General features: G+C 38.7%; 1 protein-coding gene across 1 annotated transcript; it reads left to right on the forward strand.

Annotated features, from left to right (window-relative positions):
* The first annotated feature begins 75 nt into the window (after positions 1–75).
* LOC18432672 (F-box/kelch-repeat protein At5g43190) lies at positions 76–10,354 on the forward strand. Its single transcript, XM_006842775.4, has 2 exons — positions 76–958; positions 9,471–10,354. The coding sequence occupies exons 1-2, from the start codon at positions 509–511 to the stop codon at positions 10,095–10,097; spliced, it is 1,077 nt and encodes a 358-aa protein (XP_006842838.2). The 5' UTR covers positions 76–508; the 3' UTR covers positions 10,098–10,354.
* The last annotated feature ends 10,951 nt before the right edge of the window (positions 10,355–21,305 follow it).

A 21,305-nucleotide genomic window follows, 5' to 3' on the forward strand; every position in this document is an offset into this window, starting at 1 on the left:
AATCTAAATCGACTGATTTTGATCTAGATGGGTTTTTTAAACCCTAAGATAAAAGGAAAAACAATTCTACCACCAAATCTAACTACTTTCCCTTAATATTATCGAAATCTCCCTCTACATGGCATTCAATTTCAAGTCTTAATTTCTCACCTCCCTCTACATGGCATTCAATTTCAAGTCTTAATTTCTCACCACTAAGGAATACAAATCCAAGCTCTCCCTCTCTAGACTTATCCAATTTCTCTCTCTCTCTAGATATTCAATCTCCACCTCTAGAATAAGAACCAGTTACACCTCTCTTTCTCTCAGGAGTCATTACCAATTGATCTCTCTCTCTCTCTAGAATTCATAAATGTTTTCTGTCTATGACGTCAGGACCCAAAACTCCCACGCTCTCATCTCCCTATCTACTAAGCCCTCTCTCTCTCTCTCTCTCTCTCTCTCTTTGCTGGAATATATATAACAGCAGTCTCACTCTGCAATAACAGACCTCTTTCTCTAAGCAAAGATGCCAGAAAAGCAAGTGGAACCCAAATCAATGGATTCCCTGCCTCCAGAGGTCCTCTCTCTCATCTTCTCTCTCCTCCCTCCAGACACCCAAGCCACATCAAGATCAGTCTGCAAGCTCTGGCTCTCCCTTCTCATCTCCCCCCTCTCTCTCTCCTCCCCCCCTTGGTTCCTCGCGATGGCGCCTCACGATTGCCGACACCATTGCTACGCTCGCAATCCCAGGCTCAAGAAATGGCACTCCCTCTCCCTTCTTCCTTCCCTTCCTGCCAATTTCTGCCATCCGGTGTCTGGTGTCGGAGGATTGCTCCTCTGCCGAAACGCTTCCTCCAATTCCCTCTCTCTCTCAATTTGCGAACCATTTTTTGGTGGTTCTCGAATCCTTCCGCCTCTTCTCTCTCCTCGACGCGCGCCTGCTCTCGCCGCCTGTGTTACCCAGCATGGCCTACAGGTTAGTCTCTCTGTGCCCTAACCTTTTAATTCTTAACTCATAATTTCATCAAAGATTACCTTTTCAGTGGTAGGATTGAAACTCGAGATTGAGTGGTTGAATTCTCACTCGCATAACCAGTGATCGGGAACACGGACAAGTTTACTTGAATATACTTCTTGCCGAGATGAGTAATGGGGTGCATCTCCAGCCGTTAAAATAACATCAATACCCTACTTTCATAATTTTTCTTTTTTTATTTGGAATTGTATAGAGTGTGGTTTAGAAGGGTACAATTATTATGGACTGTTAGATGTAAAATCAAGGGCTTAGAATTCAATATAAAATTTTCTAAATATCGTGACACATTTCAACATGATAGATTTTAGTTGACCAAAAATGAGTAGTCATACAATCCCTTTTATATGTTGAAATATCATCCATCCAAATCTGTTTTTCTAAAGGGTGTGGTTTGTATAGGGCTAAGGTCCCAAACAATCAAAGAAAGATACACATTTAAATAGTATAGGAATATGTTTTTCAGTACTAAAAAATCTTTGTGCTTGTTTGGAAATTTATTTTTATATCTAATTATAAATTTTAAAGCTTCAAAAATATTGTACATTGAGCAGATTATTAACATTTGAAAAATCTTGAAAATTGATAGTCCAAAAGCACATTACAATATTGATTGTTTCCAAGATTTAGAATCTATTTTTTCCCATGTGCAAACATCTTGAGATCAAGATGATCGATTTGAAAAATTTTTGACATCAAAATAACCTTTCCTATTAGATTTTAGAGGTGCCCCTTAATTTAATTGTTTAGGGCCTTGCCATTATATAACCTTTTTTTCTTTTCTACGTCGATAGCTGATTTGTTTTTACTGTTTTTATACTTTTTATGTTTTTGTAGTTTTGTTTCACTTGCTCCTTTACAATTTTGTATTTAAAATAAATTTTTGAAATTTTTTTTTTTTTTTAAAGACTTTTACTAAACAACTGCTAGGCTGAATCCGACTCGATTCCAGGCCCGAGCGAGTTTAAAAAGATTGAGCTTAACCAATGAACATGATACCGAAATCGCTTAAATGCGATGCAATTGTAAAGAATCCATTGCTCTAAGGGCATCAATATCAATGACGCAGGACCATCTTTAACTTAGATTTTCTTTGGCCCAGATCATTTTTTCTATATTTCATTTGCATATTCGTTTAGGGATGGTTTGGATACCTGAAAATATATTTTTAAAACTATTTTTTATGCCGAAGACTCTTTTGGGACAGAAAAGCATTTTTCGCCATAAATTATTTTTCTCATTTCAAGTGAAACTTAAAAAAAAAATGTATCATTCTCTTGACCTTTAGAAATTGATTTCCAGTTCGAATTCAGCATTGTGGAGACACCTACTTTATAAAATACAATTAATTCGACCAAAACAACCCTATGAATTAGAGAGGAAAACTATCTCAAATTAAGTTTTAAAGAGAGAAAGTATCTTAAATAGACAGATAAACAATATCTAATTTTAGAGAGGAAAACTACAAAACAATTTTAGAGAGAAACTATCTCAAAAAATTTATAGATAGAAACTATTTCAAATTTTAATTTTTAGAGAGAGAAAATATCTTAAAATTTTAAAAAGAAATATTTTGAATTGTAGAGATAAGCACCTAAAAATGTTTTAGAGAGAGAAATTAAATTAGAGTGATAAACTATCTCAAATTTTAAATTTTAGCGAGGGAAACTATTTTAAAATTTTTAGAGAGAGAAATTATCTTAAATTTAAAGTTTTATAAAGAGAAAATACAGGAAAATTTTTACAGTGCGAAACTATGTCAAATTCTAAAAGAGGGAAACTATCTCAAATTTTAAGTTTTAAAGAGATAAATTATCTCAAGTTTTAAGTTTTAAAGTGAGAGTACTAGAATTTTTTAAAGAGAGACTATTTCAAACCTATTAGAGAGAAACTATTTCAAATTTTATGTTTTAGTGAGAGAAACTATATCAAATTTTAAGTTTTAGAGAGAGAAAGTACTTGAAAATTTTGTAACGAGAGAAAATATGTCAAAATTTTAAAGGAGAAACTATCTCAAATTTTATGTTTTAGATAGAGAAACTATCTCAAATTTTAAATTTTAGTGAAATACAATACTTTAAATATTTAGAGAAAGAAACTATCTCAAATAGTATTTCAAATTGTAGATCTTAGAGGGGACAAACTACTTAAAAATTTTCAGAGAAAAAAGCTATCTCAAAAGTTTTAGATAGAGAAACCATCTCAAATTTTAAATTTTAGAGAGAGAAGTACCTGAAAACTTGTTGAGAGAAACTTTCTCAAAAATTTTAGTGAGCAAAACTATTTCAAATTAAGCTTTTGATAGAGAGAGAGAAAGAGAGAGTATCTTAAATTCTTTTAGAGATATACTATATCAAATATTGGAGATAAACAATCTCAAATTTTAAGTTTTAAAGAGAGAGCAAGTAACTGAAAATTTTTAAAGAGAAAACATCTCAAAAATTTGAGAGAAACTATCTCAATACTTTTAGAGATAGAACTATATCGAATTTCTAAGAATTAGAGAGAGAGAATACTTGAAAGCTTTTAAAAAGAGAAACTAGAGGAAAACTATCTCAAATTTTAAATTTTAAAGAATGAAAGCATGTTAAATTATTTACTTATATCTTTTAGTTCATTCTTCCAGCCCCATTGAACCCCCACTCTCTCTTTCTCTCTCTAAATTTTACTTAGTTCATTCTTCCAGCCCCATTGAACCCCCTCTCTCTCTTTCTCTCTCTAAATTTTACCTTGCTATTACATTTGATCTTTTAAAACTATGGTAAAACTTCATACTCATACTTCACTATTTCTTAATCAATTTTAGTTTGTCAGAGAATTTGGTATTCATATTCTTTTATTTTAGCTTAAATTAGTTTAAGTTGTCAAATGAATTATAACCGGTGAAAAATGACAAGGCCTTAGTCATGATCTAGTGCTTTATTATTTAACCGTTTTATTTTTTAACTAAGAACTTTATTTTTCATGTTTGTAATTTGTTGTGATGCAGGGAGAATTTTTCATGTTTGTAATTTGTTGTGATGCAGGGAGAAAATAATATTGGAAAAAAATAAAAAAAATAAAAAAAGAAAAGAAAAGATTGAAAAAATATAGCATTTTTTAATGTCTTCAAGGGAATCCACCCAAAAACGATCTCTTCACAAACTCAATTTATTCCATTCTCATTCTATAATCCTTACAATGAGGGGTTATCCCATTTGAATATACTTTACCAAAAAAAAAAAACAAATAAAAAAAAAAAAACCCACAATACAATAAAACTCTCTCCCCCTATTTTTTGTCTCTTTATCTCCCTATTCCCTTATGACGTGAATTTCTGGGGATTCACCATAAAAATCTCTTCCTAGATTGTGAGCCCATACATTTTAGATAATCTCAAGGTACCCCAAGTGTATATCCTGAAAAATCTTAATTATGCCTAACTTATCTCTTTAAAATCAACTAAGAAATAGCTTATCCTAGCTCCTAACTAAAACATTCACGCCACACCCACCCAATTACTAAAGAGCTAACCCATTTAAAAAATAATAAACAAAATTAAATGATTTTTTTGAATTTTCATCTGCATCATGTTGTATTTTAGTGATACGAAAACCACTAACTATTTCAAAAAATGGACAGCTTTACTAAGCATTCATCTTCTTCTGTATATTAAAAAAACGGCCATCACTATATGCTGGGGAAAATTTATGGATTCCTCAAATCCTGGATCTTTGTGTGAAAATTCTTTTGCCTTAATTTATTACTTTTACACTCGAGACGCATGAAGTAATTTCCATGGAACACAATATTGCCTTGTTAATACAAAAAAAAAAAGTCCATATTAAAAGAAAAAATGAATAACATATCCTTCTAAAACCGCATGAATTAGTATTGAAGGAGCAAATAATATGGAATTTGGTATAAGCAGCCTTGCAAACAGAAAATAATCAAAGGAAGTAACCTAAATGGTTTTCTATGAGCATTACTGCTTGAGTCCTTTGAGAATTTGGTATAAGTAATCAAAGGAAGTAACCAAAATAGAGAATTTGGTATAAGTAACCTCAGTCTATTGATCCTTTGAGGTCTACATTATAGTTTTCTATGAGTATTACTGCTTGTGTCCACGACATAAAATTCAAAAATCTAATTCATTGTATAATTGAAGAAGGCCAAAATAGGTGCCAGCCCTGTACTCAATTGTAACGTCATGCTTTCCCATAAATTCAATTTCATTGTCATAAAATTTAACCTAATTCATTTATCAGTGAATTCTTGTAAAATTGAGAAAACCCATTAAAATTCTAAGTAACACAATAAAAATTCCCTAATCATAAATAATGAGAGAGCAAGTTGAAAATGACCAAACAATAACCTTCCATATCCCTAGATGCTTTCTTGAAATCCAAATGATCATTCTTTCTCTTTAGATAGTTTGACTAGAACCAGGCATCAAAAAAATAGGGCTTAGGGCTTGCTTTTTTATACCTAGCTGCTTTATGGAACATCCAAATACTTTCTTTAAAGAGATTAGAGCATGCTTTTGTTGTGTTTATGTAGCCTTTAAAGGTCTTATGAGAGCTTGTATGAGCATTTTATAAAGTGAAAAATAAACTCAGTGAGAGTGTGGTCTTCTTATGGACCACACTGAGCAAATGCTAGTGCCGATATTCGGACTAGGCTCGACATACTAGGCCAGGCGAGTTTGGAAAAACTCAAATACCCGGGTATATGGATCTATCAAGAAGAGTTTAGTGGGTTAGCCCTTAATGAGGTCGGAGTATGTATAGATAAGAACCAAGGGACTGTGTGGCCCTTGCGTGTGATGGATAGCTTTTAGAAACATGGCTAAAAATCTCATTGGTATATCAACATATGACTTGTACATAGATAGTCGTATTGAGATTCACCAGAGGGGTGAAGCTTGTACATGTACGAGAAATTACCCCTATATACCATAGAGTCATAGTTGCATCATGGTCTGAGGATTATGAGTTTTATCTTTAGTGGAGCACTTGAATAATCTGCTGGCTAACTTTGGACCAAGCTGACCTTGGTGGTCCAATCATGAGCCCCGACAGTGGAGTTTGGGTCATGAGAACTACTGGATCAGTTTGAGAAAGCTAGGTGGGTCATGATTCACAACTGAAGGTGGAGCGCTCTCGTATATTGATAAATTCTAAGATCTAACGGATCTAATTCTCATCAAAATTAATTAGTTTTAATTATTTTTAAGATATATGATTTTTAAAATATTTATTTGAATTTTTGTGAATCTTCTGATAGTTTATTTTTTTCATTTGGATTTATTAATTAAGAGAAATTAATTTTTCAAAATTTTAAATAAAATATAAGATTGAAAATTTTTAAATACAAAATAAAATATATGGGATCCTCAATAAATATGGGGGCCCAATTTAGAACATGTGCCATTGGGTGGGGTCCATGTGTGGCAAACTTAAGGTTGAATATTTGAAACCTTGGGTGGGGTCCATTGGGTGGGGTCCCTATAGGTGGGGTGTGCCACCCTTTCTAATATCCATATTTAAAAAAATATGGATAGCTTTCCCCTTGTTTGTTGGTTTATCTTTTGGGTATAGTAAACTTAAGGTTGAATATTTGAAATATTTAGTGAATATTGAAGATTGATTGATCCAAGATTAAAGGTTTAGATATACAAAATAGAAATTAAGATATATATTTTTTTTATTTAAATATTTGATGGGAATAAATCAAGAAAATGGAGGATATGACTCTAGCTCATCTTTTTGAATCTTCATGGTGGATCAAAGAGATAGATTACTAAAATCTCTCACCCCACAGGTATCCTTAGATCGACGATCAAGATTTAACCTTATGAATTGAGGCAAACCCCAAAGCATAGAAAATCTATAAAAAGAGTCTATCTCATCTCATAAAACCTCTACCCCTATTTTCTCTTCTCTTTCTAAAGGTTTATTCTCTCTCTCAAAGATCTCTTATAGGTGGCACACCCCCTTTCTCAAAGATCTCTCTATGTGGCACGCCCCACCTAGGACTTGAAGATCTCTCCCAAGTTTTTCTAAACGGGGCATGCTCCAACCAAAATCTCTCTCAAGCCAAATGGGCACACCCAAGTAATATTTATCAAGTCAGGGAGCTTGAAGATCTCTCACAAGTTTTTCTAAATGGGGCACGCTCCAACCAAAATCTCTCTCAAGCCAAGGAGGCACACCCAAGTAATCTTTCTCAAGTCTGGAGGCTTGAAGATCTCTTACAAGTTTTTCTAAATGGGGCACGCTCCAAACAAAATCTCTCTCAAGCCAAGGGGGCATGCCCAAGTCATCTCTCTCTTACATTTCTAGGTGACACACCAAAACTAAGGTTAGCTTGTGGTAGTTTGATTTTTGGGTAACAAAGGAGAAGATCCCTTGCTAGTAGATCTCTCTTTGATCTATATCTCATCTCTCCAAAGATCAATCCAAAAGAGTTTGAGAAAGACTAAGGCATTAAGGCAACACGTTAGATAGTTGGTTCTAAATTGAGATCCATATGCAATTGAGAGGGTTTTACTATATGTAGGAGAATCAAGAGACCAATCATAGATCCCGAGCACTGGAGACTCGGTGTCAGGTATACTAAGCTCGTTTGAGGTAATATCCGGCAATTTTATTTCTTTAAATCATTATTTGTGATTTGATCTTATCTTCCCATAAAGCAATGAGTTAAGGTTTTGATTTAATGAATTATATTCAATAGTAGTAGCAAATGAGAACTGTGTTTCATGTCTTTTATTTATTTTTCAAGAGTTATTTGTTCGTAATTGGACATTGTTAGTGGTCTTGCCAGTGTAAGAGTAAGAAAAAAAAAATTTTAATTTACATACATTGTGCTTGATCACATAATCCAACTTTCAGCTTCCGTATACCCAGTTGCTTTCTTGAAAATCCAAATACTCCCTCTCTCTAGAGAGATTGGAATGAACAAGGTCCCTTCTCTCTCTATCTCTAGTTTCTAGTTTCAGACCTCAAATCACTGGTTGTCATTGTGCAAGATCTTCAATCACTGTGTGAGATTAGAGGGGCGAACAAAGGCTGGCTTGTTTCGAGTAAAGTCGAGCGGGAATGGAGGGGAAAGAAAATAGTTGAGATAGAGAGGGAAAAGAAAATAAAAAGATGGTTAAGGCCGCTTGCAAAGTGATGGGAAATGTTTTGTTACTCGAGGCATGTGATATGCGCTTCAAGAGCATCGCTCTCCTTGGAGGTGGGGCGGACGGCCGAGATCATAACTTTTGATAATGACGTACTTTCCTTCTTAAAAAAGTATTTAACCAAGCTTGAAACTAAGGGCATGGGTAAGAATTTGGGATGTCTTATGTCTAAAGTTCTTGTTGGCAAAGGTGACCTTTTTGTGAACTTTGATTGGTTGACGCACATTCAAACTAAAAAAATTGTTTCATGCGGGTTGGACCACATTTCTACAATACGTGGTCCAGAGGTATAAAGTATCCATCTTAAAGATGGATGCAAATAGGTGGTCCATTTGAAAACAAGTGTAACCAATGGTCCAAATGTTTTCTTAATGTAATTATTATTTTTAGTTTTTTTTTTTTTTCATATTCATGATCACCATGTTGAAGATTATATATTCTCAAAAAATTAAGATCAAATTATATTTCAAAAATATATTTATTGTAAAGTCTACATTTTTACAATATGCGAACTGGCTGCATAGAAACTGCATCCTTCAAAATAATCATGTCTCATTTATTGCCTTCCCCAATTTGTAAGACATCCATAGTAAATCACCCCAACTTAAGGTAAGACGTCCACAGTAAATACGGTAAGGAGAAATGTTGGTGTGAATGTACGGCAATGTCTTACTTAAAATCTTGGATATGCGGCATAACAGAGAATAGCCTTTCCTACTTAGAGGTTAGAACAAAAAAAAAGCAATAAAATGGTAAGACAATTTCTCTATAGTACTTAAACTTGCAGTACAATGCTCTCTACTCTCAATTTGCACATTTCTTGAGGTTAAGTTTCCATGGACCAGTATGCATGCGTTGAGTCATGGCAGAATCATCTGCTAGGGGAATCTCAGAACCTGAAATTTTTAATTTTTAAATATTTTTTAACTCACCGTGTAGCCATTAAACAATATCCATTTTGAATTTTTAAAACTCTACATCTCTCTCTTCTTTTTTTTGGTTTAAGGAAAATGCAGAGATCTAGAATGTTAAGAACTCATCACCTTGAAGAGCCTATAAATCACTGCTTAAAAGTGAGAACAAGGCTAATGCATTGTTTAAGCACCAAATCTGTCATTTTTCCTAAATTGATTTAACAACAGTTTGAGTGTTTTCGGCTTAAACAAATGCCCCGGTTTGAGGGGTCTAAGGGTCTACACACGTTGATCCATGGATCGATATAAAGTTTTCTCCATTTTGTAAGAGAAAAAAATGAAGGGGAGGCATAAAAGTAAAAATTCCTTCCAGGTTTGTGTAGCCGGAGGCGCAAGCAGCTCAGGCTACGAACGCACGGTCGAAGTGTACAAATCATGGATCGGCTCGTGGTGTCATGCAGGTGAAGTTCCAGACAGACTTGCAGGGCGACTGGCGGTATGGGCGGGCGGAGAGGGCGTGTGGTGTGGAGGGGTTGTGTATTGGATGACCTCAGCTCGACCCTTCAGGGTTGTGAACTGGAAGGGAGGTTGTATATGGGGGGAGGTTGAGGTCCCCACAGGCGGCCTTATCGGCTGTTCGGGGCTCGTAGAGAGAGAAGGGAATGTAGCTTTGGTGGGAGGAGATGGGTTTGGTGGAGTGTGTGTGTGGGAGTTGAAGGGAGAAGGGGAGTGGAGCGAGGTGGGGAGAGTGCCTAGAGATATGGTGGGAAGGTTGGTGAAGAGAGGGGCGGGTACCCACAAGTGTGTAGCTGGAGAAGGGGTTGTGTATGTGTATGGGGAGTCTAGAGAGGGGGTGGTGGTGTGGAGGAAAAGAGAGAAAGAGTGGGAGTGGGAGTTGGGGGAGGGATTGGAGCTTGGTTGTGGTGGTGAGAAGGGGTTTCCTATCAAGGGGGTGGTGGTGCAGCCTGGGTTGATGGCTTCTTGTGTGGATTCTTTTTAGAGTAAGAGAGAGAGAGATGATGGTGCACTAAAAAATAAATTTTTCTTGATGTTGAATCCGGGAAGAAATTTGGTTAATTATCTTTTGATTATAATTGTTCATGCAAAGATTGGATGCTTTAGGAATCTTGAGATGTAACATTATTTCACTCTTCACTCAGCGGTGAGTTGCGTATAATAATTGAAGTTGTATACAATGATATCATTTACCTTTCATACAAAGTGGTCGTTGTATACAATGATACTATTTATCTTTCATACAAGGTGGTCACAAATAATTATAGTTTGTGCGTGTTATAAAAATCGAAAAAAATTCTTTTTTGAGCATGGTCAATGGATTAAATGCGGCCATCCAATTTCATATTTAATGGTCAAGATTAATTGTGAGTGCCTTATACCAAAAATAAATAGTCTCATAATATACTTTTCTATAATAATTTATAAGTCCGCTAACATGTTATTATTAATTTATCAACAAGTAGACTTCAAATGGCAAAAGTCCGGCTTCATTTTTCTTGAAGGTGTCAATTCTTTTTTAGGGAGGCCATCTCGCTCACACAAGACTTTTGGGTTTCATTTTTTCTAAAGGGGTCAATCCTTTTATGGGATTGTATACTATAAGATTTTACTTTTTCCTATAATGGAGGTTACAATCATATGTAAAATCCAATATATGCAAGTATGTCACAATATTCGAAGAATTTTATTTTGAATTTTATGATTCGTTAATTATATATTGTCAACCACCTGATTTTCAATTTAATAGTTAATAATAACTGTGACCTCCCTGTATCAAATGAAAATAATATGGTTATATATTTTTTTTTTCTTTTACGAGAAAGGTCATCTCAGTCACAAAGTACTTTTCAACAAGTATCTTACACATGTTATAAATCTACATCTATAGAGGGCCCTTTGGAGCCACGTATTGGTCGAAAATTGTGTAGCATTCACATATCAAATGGATACCTGAAACTATTAATATGATCACCTAATATTTATTCTCTTTAGGAAGTAACGCAAGAAAAGAGGCCGATTGAACGTCGACCTGAGACATTATGACATTTTATTTCTTTTAATATTACAATTTTATAAGTTGTTATATAAATATAATATTTAAATGTTAATTAATATAAAATTGAAATATACTCTACAACCTCTAATTGGTTCAATTACCATTACATTAATAAACTTATAGACCTGAAATTTGGGGTGCTAACCTCCTCAGACCATGAAAAAAATAAAAAATAAAAGTAAAAAATTTGCATTATAATGTTATTACAATTTTAAACTAACAAATTCTTAAAACATTAACTAAAAAACTGTAAATATGTTATTTCATTGTTATAATTGTAATTAAAATCATGTTCAATATCATTAATTAACATTAAACTTTAAATTTAACTGTAAGTATTTCTAATTACAAAGAGAGAACGCAGTGTCATTCACATTGTCAATTACTACCTAAGACTTTAGGCAGCCAAATTAGTAATTGTGTCCCCATGTTCTAGAAATAAATAAACAACATTTGAAAACTTCAATCATCACTCTCTTCAATAAAATATTAAACTTGTCAATATTACTTCTTTTGAGTTCTGATAATTGTTTGAGATTCCCAAAGTAATAATAGTCAAAAATAGAATTTAACAAGTTCATGCCTATTTTTTTAAACAAACTTTGGGTGTTATTATTATTTCACATTTTTCCCATATATTTATTGAAAATAGCGGAAATTATTTGAAAATTATGACTTTTACTTAATAAAATGAAAACGTAGCCACTATCCTATTGTAGTTTGAAAACGAAATTTTACTCAAAAGGCAAGATACTAAAAAATTATAATTTTATATTAATAAAGTATCTAATTTCACATTGATTAAAATTGGTTCTCAATCAAATCATATATTTCAAATTATAGCTTTTAAAACTATATTTATGTATGCAAAAGTCATTTTTTAAATAAATTTATTAAAACCATTTCTTTGTTATAATTATTTTTTCCAATTTTTGTGACAGATTGCTTTAATTTCTATTTATCTATTCTCCATTTATTAAACTATAGTTAAGGATAAGGGTGCATGACATTCATTTGGATGAGATATCTATTGCAGAAAAGAGGTCAAGATAGAAAAGTAATAAATAGAGTTATCTCTAAGCTGGATTTATGAAAGTTTAAATTCTTATATCTTGGTGGGCGTATTACTCTGATCTAATCACCTCTATCTAATATGCTTGTGTACCTTCTCTCCTTGCTTTAAGCGGAGGTCTAGTTGTACGACCTTAAACTACATGGTCCTAGTTGAATGATTCAAAACTGCATAACCATGGTCCAAGCTATATGACCTTAAACCATAATGCACGTTCTGGTCGCATGACGATAAACTATTTTGCACAGGTCCTAGAGGCATGACCTTAAACTCAACCCCACACACGCGAACATGCCCTTTTACATGCATCTTCACGCACGTCCTCCCGAACCAACTCGTCCATGTGCGTGCACCACCTTCATAATTCCCTAGTGAATCCCTTCATTACCATTCATTGTTCCCCAATGAGCTTCACCCGTGCTCATAAAACGGCGAGCCATCCCACCATCCATACTCGTCGTCAGCTAGTGGGTCACCACTTTTCACCCACCATTCATACATCATCCATCTTTCATAGGTAGCTTCGTGTCATCTCCCCAAAGTGAGTCTAAACCACTACCATACTCACTCCATGGCCCCCACAAATTGTCATTCATCACTACCACGGTCCAGTTGTATGACCTTAAACTATAGTGCATGTCCTGACCGCATGACGTTAAAAGGCTTCACACAGGTCACCATAAACACGCCTTCACAAAAAAAAAGAATAACGGGCATGGTGTATACCTGGACAAGGGAATGGCATGAGTAAAAATGATGGACGGGCATAGTCATGAAACTATGAGTAAAAGAGTTCCGTGAAAATTAAAACCCGGGCATGGTAAAAATCCCAAAGGGCACTATGAGTAAAAATGGAAGAATAAGGGTGGAGAAATTTCATGGGTAAAAGAGTCTTAAATAAAAGGAAGGTGGTGAAAACCGTCTCTATGGCACCACTTCCCAAGTCCAAGTGAAAACCCACAAAGGGCGCTTGGAGAATAAGCAAGTTGATGCAGCATTCGCCTCTATAGGCGGCTTCAGCCCGCATTCAAAGAGAAAAATCCTTGGTGTCACAATATTAGGACTCAAAATATGAACTTCAAGCAAGATTCCAACAGCCTGAGTCCATCTGTAAAAAAGACTCAAAGGACAGAAGATTCACCAAAAAGGCAAGACAAGTCTCATGAAGAAGAGCATCATTCTTACAAGGTCGAATACACTTCAAAGATGCTAAAAGTGCCCCAAGAAAGCCAAGTCAGCTAGACCTTGGGCCTGCTATGCATCAACAGGATTGAGCCCTCAGGGGACGCCTTGGACAAAGAAAGGAGGTATCCTGCTTGTTGAAACTGCTAGCAGTGGGCAGGAGTTATACCCAAAGCCGGTCACCTTGATAAACTGAGGTACCTTGCCCTCCAAGTACATTATGGTGCACAACACAGATGGACGCCAACCAACGGCCCTTTAGCAGACCATCCAAAACCAACAACAAAACAAAACAAACCCAAACTAAATGGGAAAAATTCCTTTAACATGGCAGTCCATCGTCAGACGGGCTTGATTCAGACTAACGAGGTTCGTACAAAATCCTCAGCTGTCAGAATCACAAACAATCCACGCGAGGGTGAGGAATTTGATAGGATCCCTAAAAAAAGTCTCTTCTCCCCCTAACTCTCAACGGATGGACCTGTACATTGCATCCAAACGTCTGAGCATAGTAACAGCATTGCATGGATCTCCTCGACATTCACGTGGTCCTGTGGCTAGAAAGAAAAAAGTAATAAAGCCTAAGCAAATTTTCTGAATATTGTCCTTCTCTCTTCTCTCGAAGCACAACATTCGGCGAGACAAGCTGTTTGAACACAATTTTCAGCTCCTTGGGTCCTCGATGCCCAGTGGAATTTCTGACAGTATCAGAATTGCCCCAAAATAGGTTAGAATATTCCTAAGCACTCCAAAAGGCCACTTGCCGAGTTTCATTGTAATCCGATATGTCTAAGGTAGTGCAGATAAAGAAATAATTTTGATAAAATCAGCCTCTATCACCTTGAAACGGACCCTATAACTAGAACTCTATTTTCGGTGCATCAAACAGCTATGGAACCACCGCCACTAGATCCGACGCGATAAAAAGCCCCTAGGTTTCGTCTTAAAAGGACGTCTCAAGACAAAGTTATGGGTAAATTACCAAAAAAGGGTAGGCTTCACACTATTCCCATGCACCCTCCCTGCACCAAATCACCATTAATGGTGACTGTTTTCATAGTCACGAGCAACAACTTCGAAGACTCGTATATCACTCGTCTTAAGTCGGATCGTGCTCAAATTTGGTGAGCATGTTCGTCTTGTCAAGATAAGCGTTTTGATATGTGGCACGACCCGTGATGATACCCGAGCAGGTAGAAAAACTAGAGAGAATTTAACGATTTGTGAAGATAGTTGCAGAAAATTCAGCAGCAGCACGCATCATTCGAGCTGCCATATCACAGCGCTTGCGTACCCGATCAATGTGAAACCAATTACATTATGTACGTAAGGTCCGAGGCTATGTTTGGTCTGATCCCCACATACGATGAACGGTTGGATTCGGCACACGAAGGCATCAAATTTTCTGTAAATTTCGGCCGCCGGATTTCGAGATTCGAACCAAAATCCCAAGATGATGAAATCTTCGTCCGAACACGAAATCAAGCTACATTTATTGCAACGTGAATGTGACAGCATGCTCAATGAAATTTAGTGAAGAAGTCAAAGAAAAATATTAAGAAACAAGCACACTATGGATTAGAAGTTTCAAGATTTATACAAATTTCGAGTTGCATGATCGTGGCCTAAAAGCACTATCTGTGGCTCGAAGTTGGTATCAAATTGATCGTCATGCCGAGTCCGACAAGAAAGAAATCATCTTTTGGCCAAACAGACATCAGAGCAACCTTGAATCATCCATGAAAGATCACGCAAGTTTTAGGGCAGCAACAAGGACTGTTTTGGAATATCATGTATTGTTGGGTAGGGGCAAAACAGTCCTTTTGCACCTATTTTTAGAATTATTTTTAATTCAATTAAATTGTAATTATCTTCAATTTAGATAGTTTTTGGGCGTACGTCCATGTTTTGGGCCCAATTCTATAAGTACATACAAAACCTACTTGTCAAGTACCCTTAATTTTTCAATCTCATGAATAAAATTTGGGAGTTTTCACATTGAAATTGTGGACACGTCTTGGAGAGAGAGAGAGGAGAGAGAAGAAAAATTCTCGTACCCTTTGGTGAAAGTAACTTTCTCTCTCTGTTTGAAGACATTTTTCACCACCATGGGGCGCCGATGGCGAATAAAAGGGAGAAGCCGGTCAATAAAACCTGACAAACAGTGGAAGTTTTGATAGTCCTGTAATAGCCCCAAAACTGATTAAGATCTTCATAATAACTCTTAAAAGTCTCCTGCCAAGTTTCGTCGCATTCTAACATCTCTAAGTTAATGCAGACTAGAAACAATTTAGGAAAAATTAACCTCTAGCATCGTGAAACAGACCCCATAACTAGAGCTGTATCTTCAGTGTCAAATTATAGTGGGACCACCCCCATTGGATCTAGCACGGTTTAAAACCTTGTGGGTCAACTTTCGACTTAATCGGGCACTATAAGACAAAGTTATGGGTAAAATACCGAAAAGGGGTAGGCCGCACACTATTCCCATGTGGCCTCTCTGCACCAAATCACCATTAAAGGTGACTATTTTTACAGCCATGAGCAGTAACTTTTGAGGTCCATATCTCATTCGTCCCGAGTTGGATCGTGCTCAAATTCTTTGAGCGTGTTCGTCTCGTCAAGACGAGCATTTCGATATGTGGCACGCCTCGTGACAATGCCCGAACAAAGAGAAAAGCTAGAGATAAATTGCTAATCCGTAACGAAAGTTGCAGGAAAATCAACAGCGACACGCCTTGCTCGAGCAACCAAATCACAACGTTCGCGCATCGGATTGACACGAGACTAGTTCTATCGTATGCATAAGGTCTAGAGCTATCTCTGGTTCGAACTCTATACATGATGAATGGTCGGATTTCATACACGAAGCCAATAAAGTGACTGTAAATTCTAGCGTCGAAATTTCAAATTCTGGCCAAAACTCCAAAGTTGTAAAATCTTCGTCCGGGCATGAAATCGAGCTGCGTTTGTTGCCACGGAATCGTGACGGCATGCTCAGTGTGATCCAATGAAGAAATCATGTAAAAATATCAAGAAACGAGTACACAATCGATTTGAAGTTTTCAATATTCATCCAAATTTCAAGTCGCATGATCGTGCTTAAAAACATGATCCATTGCTCAAATTTTGCATCAAATCAATCGCCATGCGGAGCCCTACAAGAGAACAATTATCTTTCAGACAAACGGGCACCAGAGCAACCTCAGATCATCCACGGAAGATCACGCACATTCTATGGCAGCAGTAGGGACTATTTTAGAATTCCATGAATTGTTAGGTAGGGGCAAATCAGTCATTTTGTACCCTATTTTCTTATTTCTTTTCATTAAAATAAACCTTAATTATCATCAATTAGGGTTAGGTTTGGGTGATCCACCTACGTTTTAGCCCTAGTCTATAAATATACGCTATCTCTCATTGAGAAGAGGCTGGAAATATCACTGTAAAGGATCCCCCTTTCGTTCTCTACGATGAGCAATAAAGTTTGAGATTCTTTCTTGAACTTGTGAGTGCTTCTTGGAGAGAGAGAGAGGAGAGGGAAAGTTTAGAGCGGTATCCCTCCCACCTTCAAAGTATTTTCTCTCTCTTCCTTTCTTCTCTCTTTCTTTTCTTCTCTTCTTCTCTTTCTTCTTCGTTTCCTCTGCTGATTCTTTCTCAAAGGCCATGCACAGCAATGGCAGTGCCATGCATGCCTCTTTTTCTCTTCCTCCTCCTGTGACTTCGCAAGTTATGCATGGCAATGGCACCGCCATGCCCGAGCTGCTCTCTCTCCCTCTCTCTCTCTCTCTCTCTCTCTCTCTTCGTTCGTTTCTTTTCTTCAGCATGGTTCATGCATGGCGTTAGTTGTCGTTGTACATAACTCCATCTGAAGGAGCACACCATGAGCCGAGCCGTGCTCAAGCAGTGGGTCAGGCTCCTGTTTCAGTTCCAGAATTGGAGTCACGCAACCGTGGACTATCTTTCTTCCTCTTATGGGTCGCAGACGGTGATGCCTATCCCCGCCGGCTGGGATCTCACCCATGTTTCGCGCCCATCGCAGATGATGATGCCTATCGTTGCTCGCGAAGGGTCGCGGCGATGCGTAACACTGTCTGCAGGCTTTTCTTGCACCCTGTGCCTATCGCCTATGGCGATGCCTATCGCCGCCCGTGAAGGGTGGTGGTGATGCGTAATGCCGTACGTAGGCTTCTCTTGCGCCGTACGCCAATTGCAGATGGCGATGCTTATCTCTGCCTACGAAGGGTCGCGACGATGCGTAACGCCGTCCACATGCTTCTCTTGCGCCCTGCGCCTATCGTAGATGGCGATGCCTATCACTGCCTGCGAAGGGTCGCGGCAATGCGTAATGTCGTCCACAGGCTTCTCTTGCGCCCTACTCCTATCGCAGATGGCAATGCTTATCTCCACCCTCGAAGGGTTGTGGTGATGCGTAACGTAGTCCTCAGGCTTCTCTTGCACCTTGTGCCTATCGCTACCGGCGAAGGGTCGAGGGGATGCGAAACGCCGTTTACAGGCTTCTTTCGTGCGCTCTATACCTATCGCCACGTGCTGCCTTCTTGTGTTGCCGACAGCGATGGCTAACGCCATCTGCAGTTCATTGCTCGTCCTTACTCGCAATTGTGGAAGGCGATGCCTAACGTCATCTGGGACCTTCTCTTTCCTTCTTCTCGCATCTTCTCTTCGCTTTCTTCTCTTCGCTTTCTTCTCTTCTCTTCTCTTCGCTTCTCGCTTGACTGAAGGATAGACTCAATTTAGTATTGTTATAGCGGTCTAGCTGTCGAGCAGTATTACTGTCGTGCTGGTCCAGAGTATCATGCCCATTTTGCTGCCACACCAGATTAGGGCAGTCATATCAGCCTTAGGTTCAAGTAGTATTGCCGTCGTGTCAATCTGAGTTATCATGCCCTTCTTGTTACCACTTCGAGTCGGTAACCGTACTTGTCCAGCTATCATGCTAGCCTTGTCCCCTTGTCGAGTCCTCTTCTCTTTTCTCCTCTTATTCATCACCCTAATTCTCATCTTCTTTGCCATATGAATGTGCATTGTCCTAAGACAAGGGTGGGTCCTTTGTCCCACTTGTCTTGCAAATTAACCATATTAGTGTTGTGCAGAAAGCAAGGAGATTACAGGTCAAGGGAGGTGAGTCTAAACTAGTTGAAGCAGCTGGGAGGCTTTCTATCATGATCTAAGAGGGCACTTGCGTGAGTCAACCCGAGTAAGTCACGGAACTAGGTGAGGTTGGTCCCCACCTCACGTTCAAAATTCCTCTCTCACCAGTTGGGCACCTGCCCTTGTCCTGTGAACAAGGTTCCCGAGAGGGCAGTCTCAGGTCCCTGGTCTTTTGAACCCGAGACACGTGTCACCCGATCATCTAGATCTAAGGAGGCGAGATCGAGGCATCCGACTAGCTTGGCGACTCCACTAGGGACTTGCTACCCCTTTGTCGGTTCGCTCTTGCTTGATCAGCATCACCTTTTATTTTCTACACTGCATTCCATGGCATCTGGGTTATTCAACCTGTTCATCCGAGTTGGGGATTTTCTCATCCCTGCACTCGTGACCGTCCTAGGGAAGCAAGCTTCTCAAGCCTCGTTCCCTACACTTATTCTCGATAGGACAGAGCAAACACCTCCCAAGGGATCCAAAAGGAGACGAGCGTCCATGTCAACTCGTCGAAGGAATCATATTCCTCAGCCACTAGTTGAGGAAGAATTTCTCAAGCCCCTTCCTCCACTGCCGACCTTACAGGACTTCATCTCAGATGCAACCTGCCTTATCCCTTCGTCCAATCAGGTGGATGTCCCTGAGTCATCAACTGCTCGGGATTCGTCCAACATAGGTGACGACGTTAAAAGCATCCTTCAACGGTCAGAGCTGGGGCAAGACCTCAAATACCCCCTGCACAAGTCCAATTCTGGCGATGACGTAAAAAGCAGCCTAGAACACTCTTAACTCCATTTCTTCTTCTTCTCCTCCTTCTATCTCTTTCATAGGTATAGCAAGACAGTGCCGAGACTTCGACGCTCTAAACACATAGCTCGAAGGTACCAACATCAGCAGGTCGAATTGAAAGCGCTTAAGAAAGATCCTGGCCCAGGCGGTTGAATTCCTAACCATCGCCGATGCCCTGGCAGACCAAGCCAAGACCGAGCCATCTACAAGCTCCAGTTCCAAAGAGGCCTCCCATATGGTGCAGATCTCGGAAGTATCACCCAGCACAAGGCAAATGAGCCTAAGATCAGGGAAGAAGCTACAGCTCATACCTCAGAAGCTCAAAGTCCTCAAGTTTCCTAATCCTTCACTTTTCCGTAAGACTCAACCTCAAACCTACACATCCCTAATATAAATCCCTATTACCTCCCCATCAACCCAAACCGCACCAGCTAAACAGCAAAGTTAGTCAGTGTCACAAACCAAAGCTCTACTAAAACCTGCTCCTAAACCTACCCTACCTCCTAAACCAGTGAAAAAATCAGGAGCATAGAAGGCCGATGAGGATAAGGTGAAAAATGACGTAGTCGGGCATTTGAAAAAGCTTCCAGCACTTCTAAGTATCTATGATGCCCTTCTGCTGTCTAGAGATTACCGTATAGCCTTGGTTCAAGCCCTTTCTAATCCAGAGGTGTACGAGACTGAAGTGGAGCCTATTAAGGTGGACCCAACCATCCTGAGTGGGTGCTTGGTGATCACCGTTTCTAAGGATGACCTTCAGTTAGGAGGCAAGTTTCACAATCACCCCCTTTTCGTGACTGGTGAATTACATGCCTGCCCTATCAACTGGATTATGTTGGATGGAGCAGCAATCAACCTGATCCCAAGAAGGATCCTCACCCGATTGGGATTAGGATCTGAGGACCTCACTCCTACCCACGTTACAGTGTAGGGGTTCAACCAATCAGGAGAAAAATCGGTCGGCATGGTGCGCCTTCACCTCAAGATCGGTGATTTGAACCATTACGCTCGATTCCACATAATCGAAACTGATACCTCTTAGAATGTCCTGCTTGGCTGCCCCTAGCTCCACGATCAAGGCGTGGTTCCTTCCATGCTCTATCAGTGCTTCAAGTACTGTCGAGATGGGCGACAACAGATGGTCTATTCTAATAAGAGACTGTTCCCCATAGCCGAGACTCATATGCTGATGCTAAGTAATATTTCATTGATCTTCCAGCACCAGAAAAGCCAAAGGATGATGATTGGAAGCCTGTGAGAGAGACATGACCCTCGTCTCAAAATGATGTCGAAGACCTTAGGTGAATGATTACAAACATGTTCAAAGAGGAGGAAAGACAAGGCAAGATCCTCCCCTTAACTCCCCTTTACCCAAGGATACCTTGCCATGTCTCTAAGGTCATGGTGTCATCCCCCGAAGATGAAGCCTCCCCCTCTACCTCTACTTCTAGTTCGCTAGAGCAAAATGACGAGCTAAAAGCAATTCTTGAGGTTGAGGAAGCCCTAGAGGTAGACCTTCCAGCACCAAGGGTCACTTATACGGGAGACCAGCAAAAAGTCATTCATGTCCCCATCGCTCTCCTAGAAGTAGAATTGGGATACCAACCACCAAGGAAGGTACTCCAAATCCCATCCTCCTTGAACAAGGAGATCACTAGCAGCCAAAAGAAGGTCTTACACTTCTCAGATGCTCTTGGAGAAGGACAGGCAGACAAAGCTCAGCCCTCCGGCTCTCAGGAACAAGACCCCATGGCAGAGCTAAGAAGTGAGGTTCGCAACCTCCAGATCTAATTGGAGGTTATGCTCGTCGCTTCTAAGCACTTAAAGGAGTTCGTCCCTGAGACCAAGACCTATGATGAGCTAAAGAGCAATGCACCCCGAAGAGAAGTCAAAGCTCCCCCAGATTGCAGTATTTACAGTGAACA

This window comes from Amborella trichopoda, chromosome 5 (genome assembly GCF_054954075.1).
Source record: "Amborella trichopoda isolate Santa Cruz 75 chromosome 5, AtrichopodaSantaCruz75HAP2 v2.0, whole genome shotgun sequence".
NCBI lineage: Eukaryota > Viridiplantae > Streptophyta > Magnoliopsida > Amborellales > Amborellaceae > Amborella > Amborella trichopoda.

Coding starts and splice junctions, on each gene's coding strand:
- LOC18432672 (XM_006842775.4), top strand. CDS start 509: ATGCCAGAAAAGCAAGTGGAACCCAAATCAATGGATTCCCTGCCTCCA. Junction 959..9,470: donor TTACCCAGCATGGCCTACAG/GTTAGTCTCTCT, acceptor AATTCCTTCCAG/GTTTGTGTAGCCGGAGGCGC.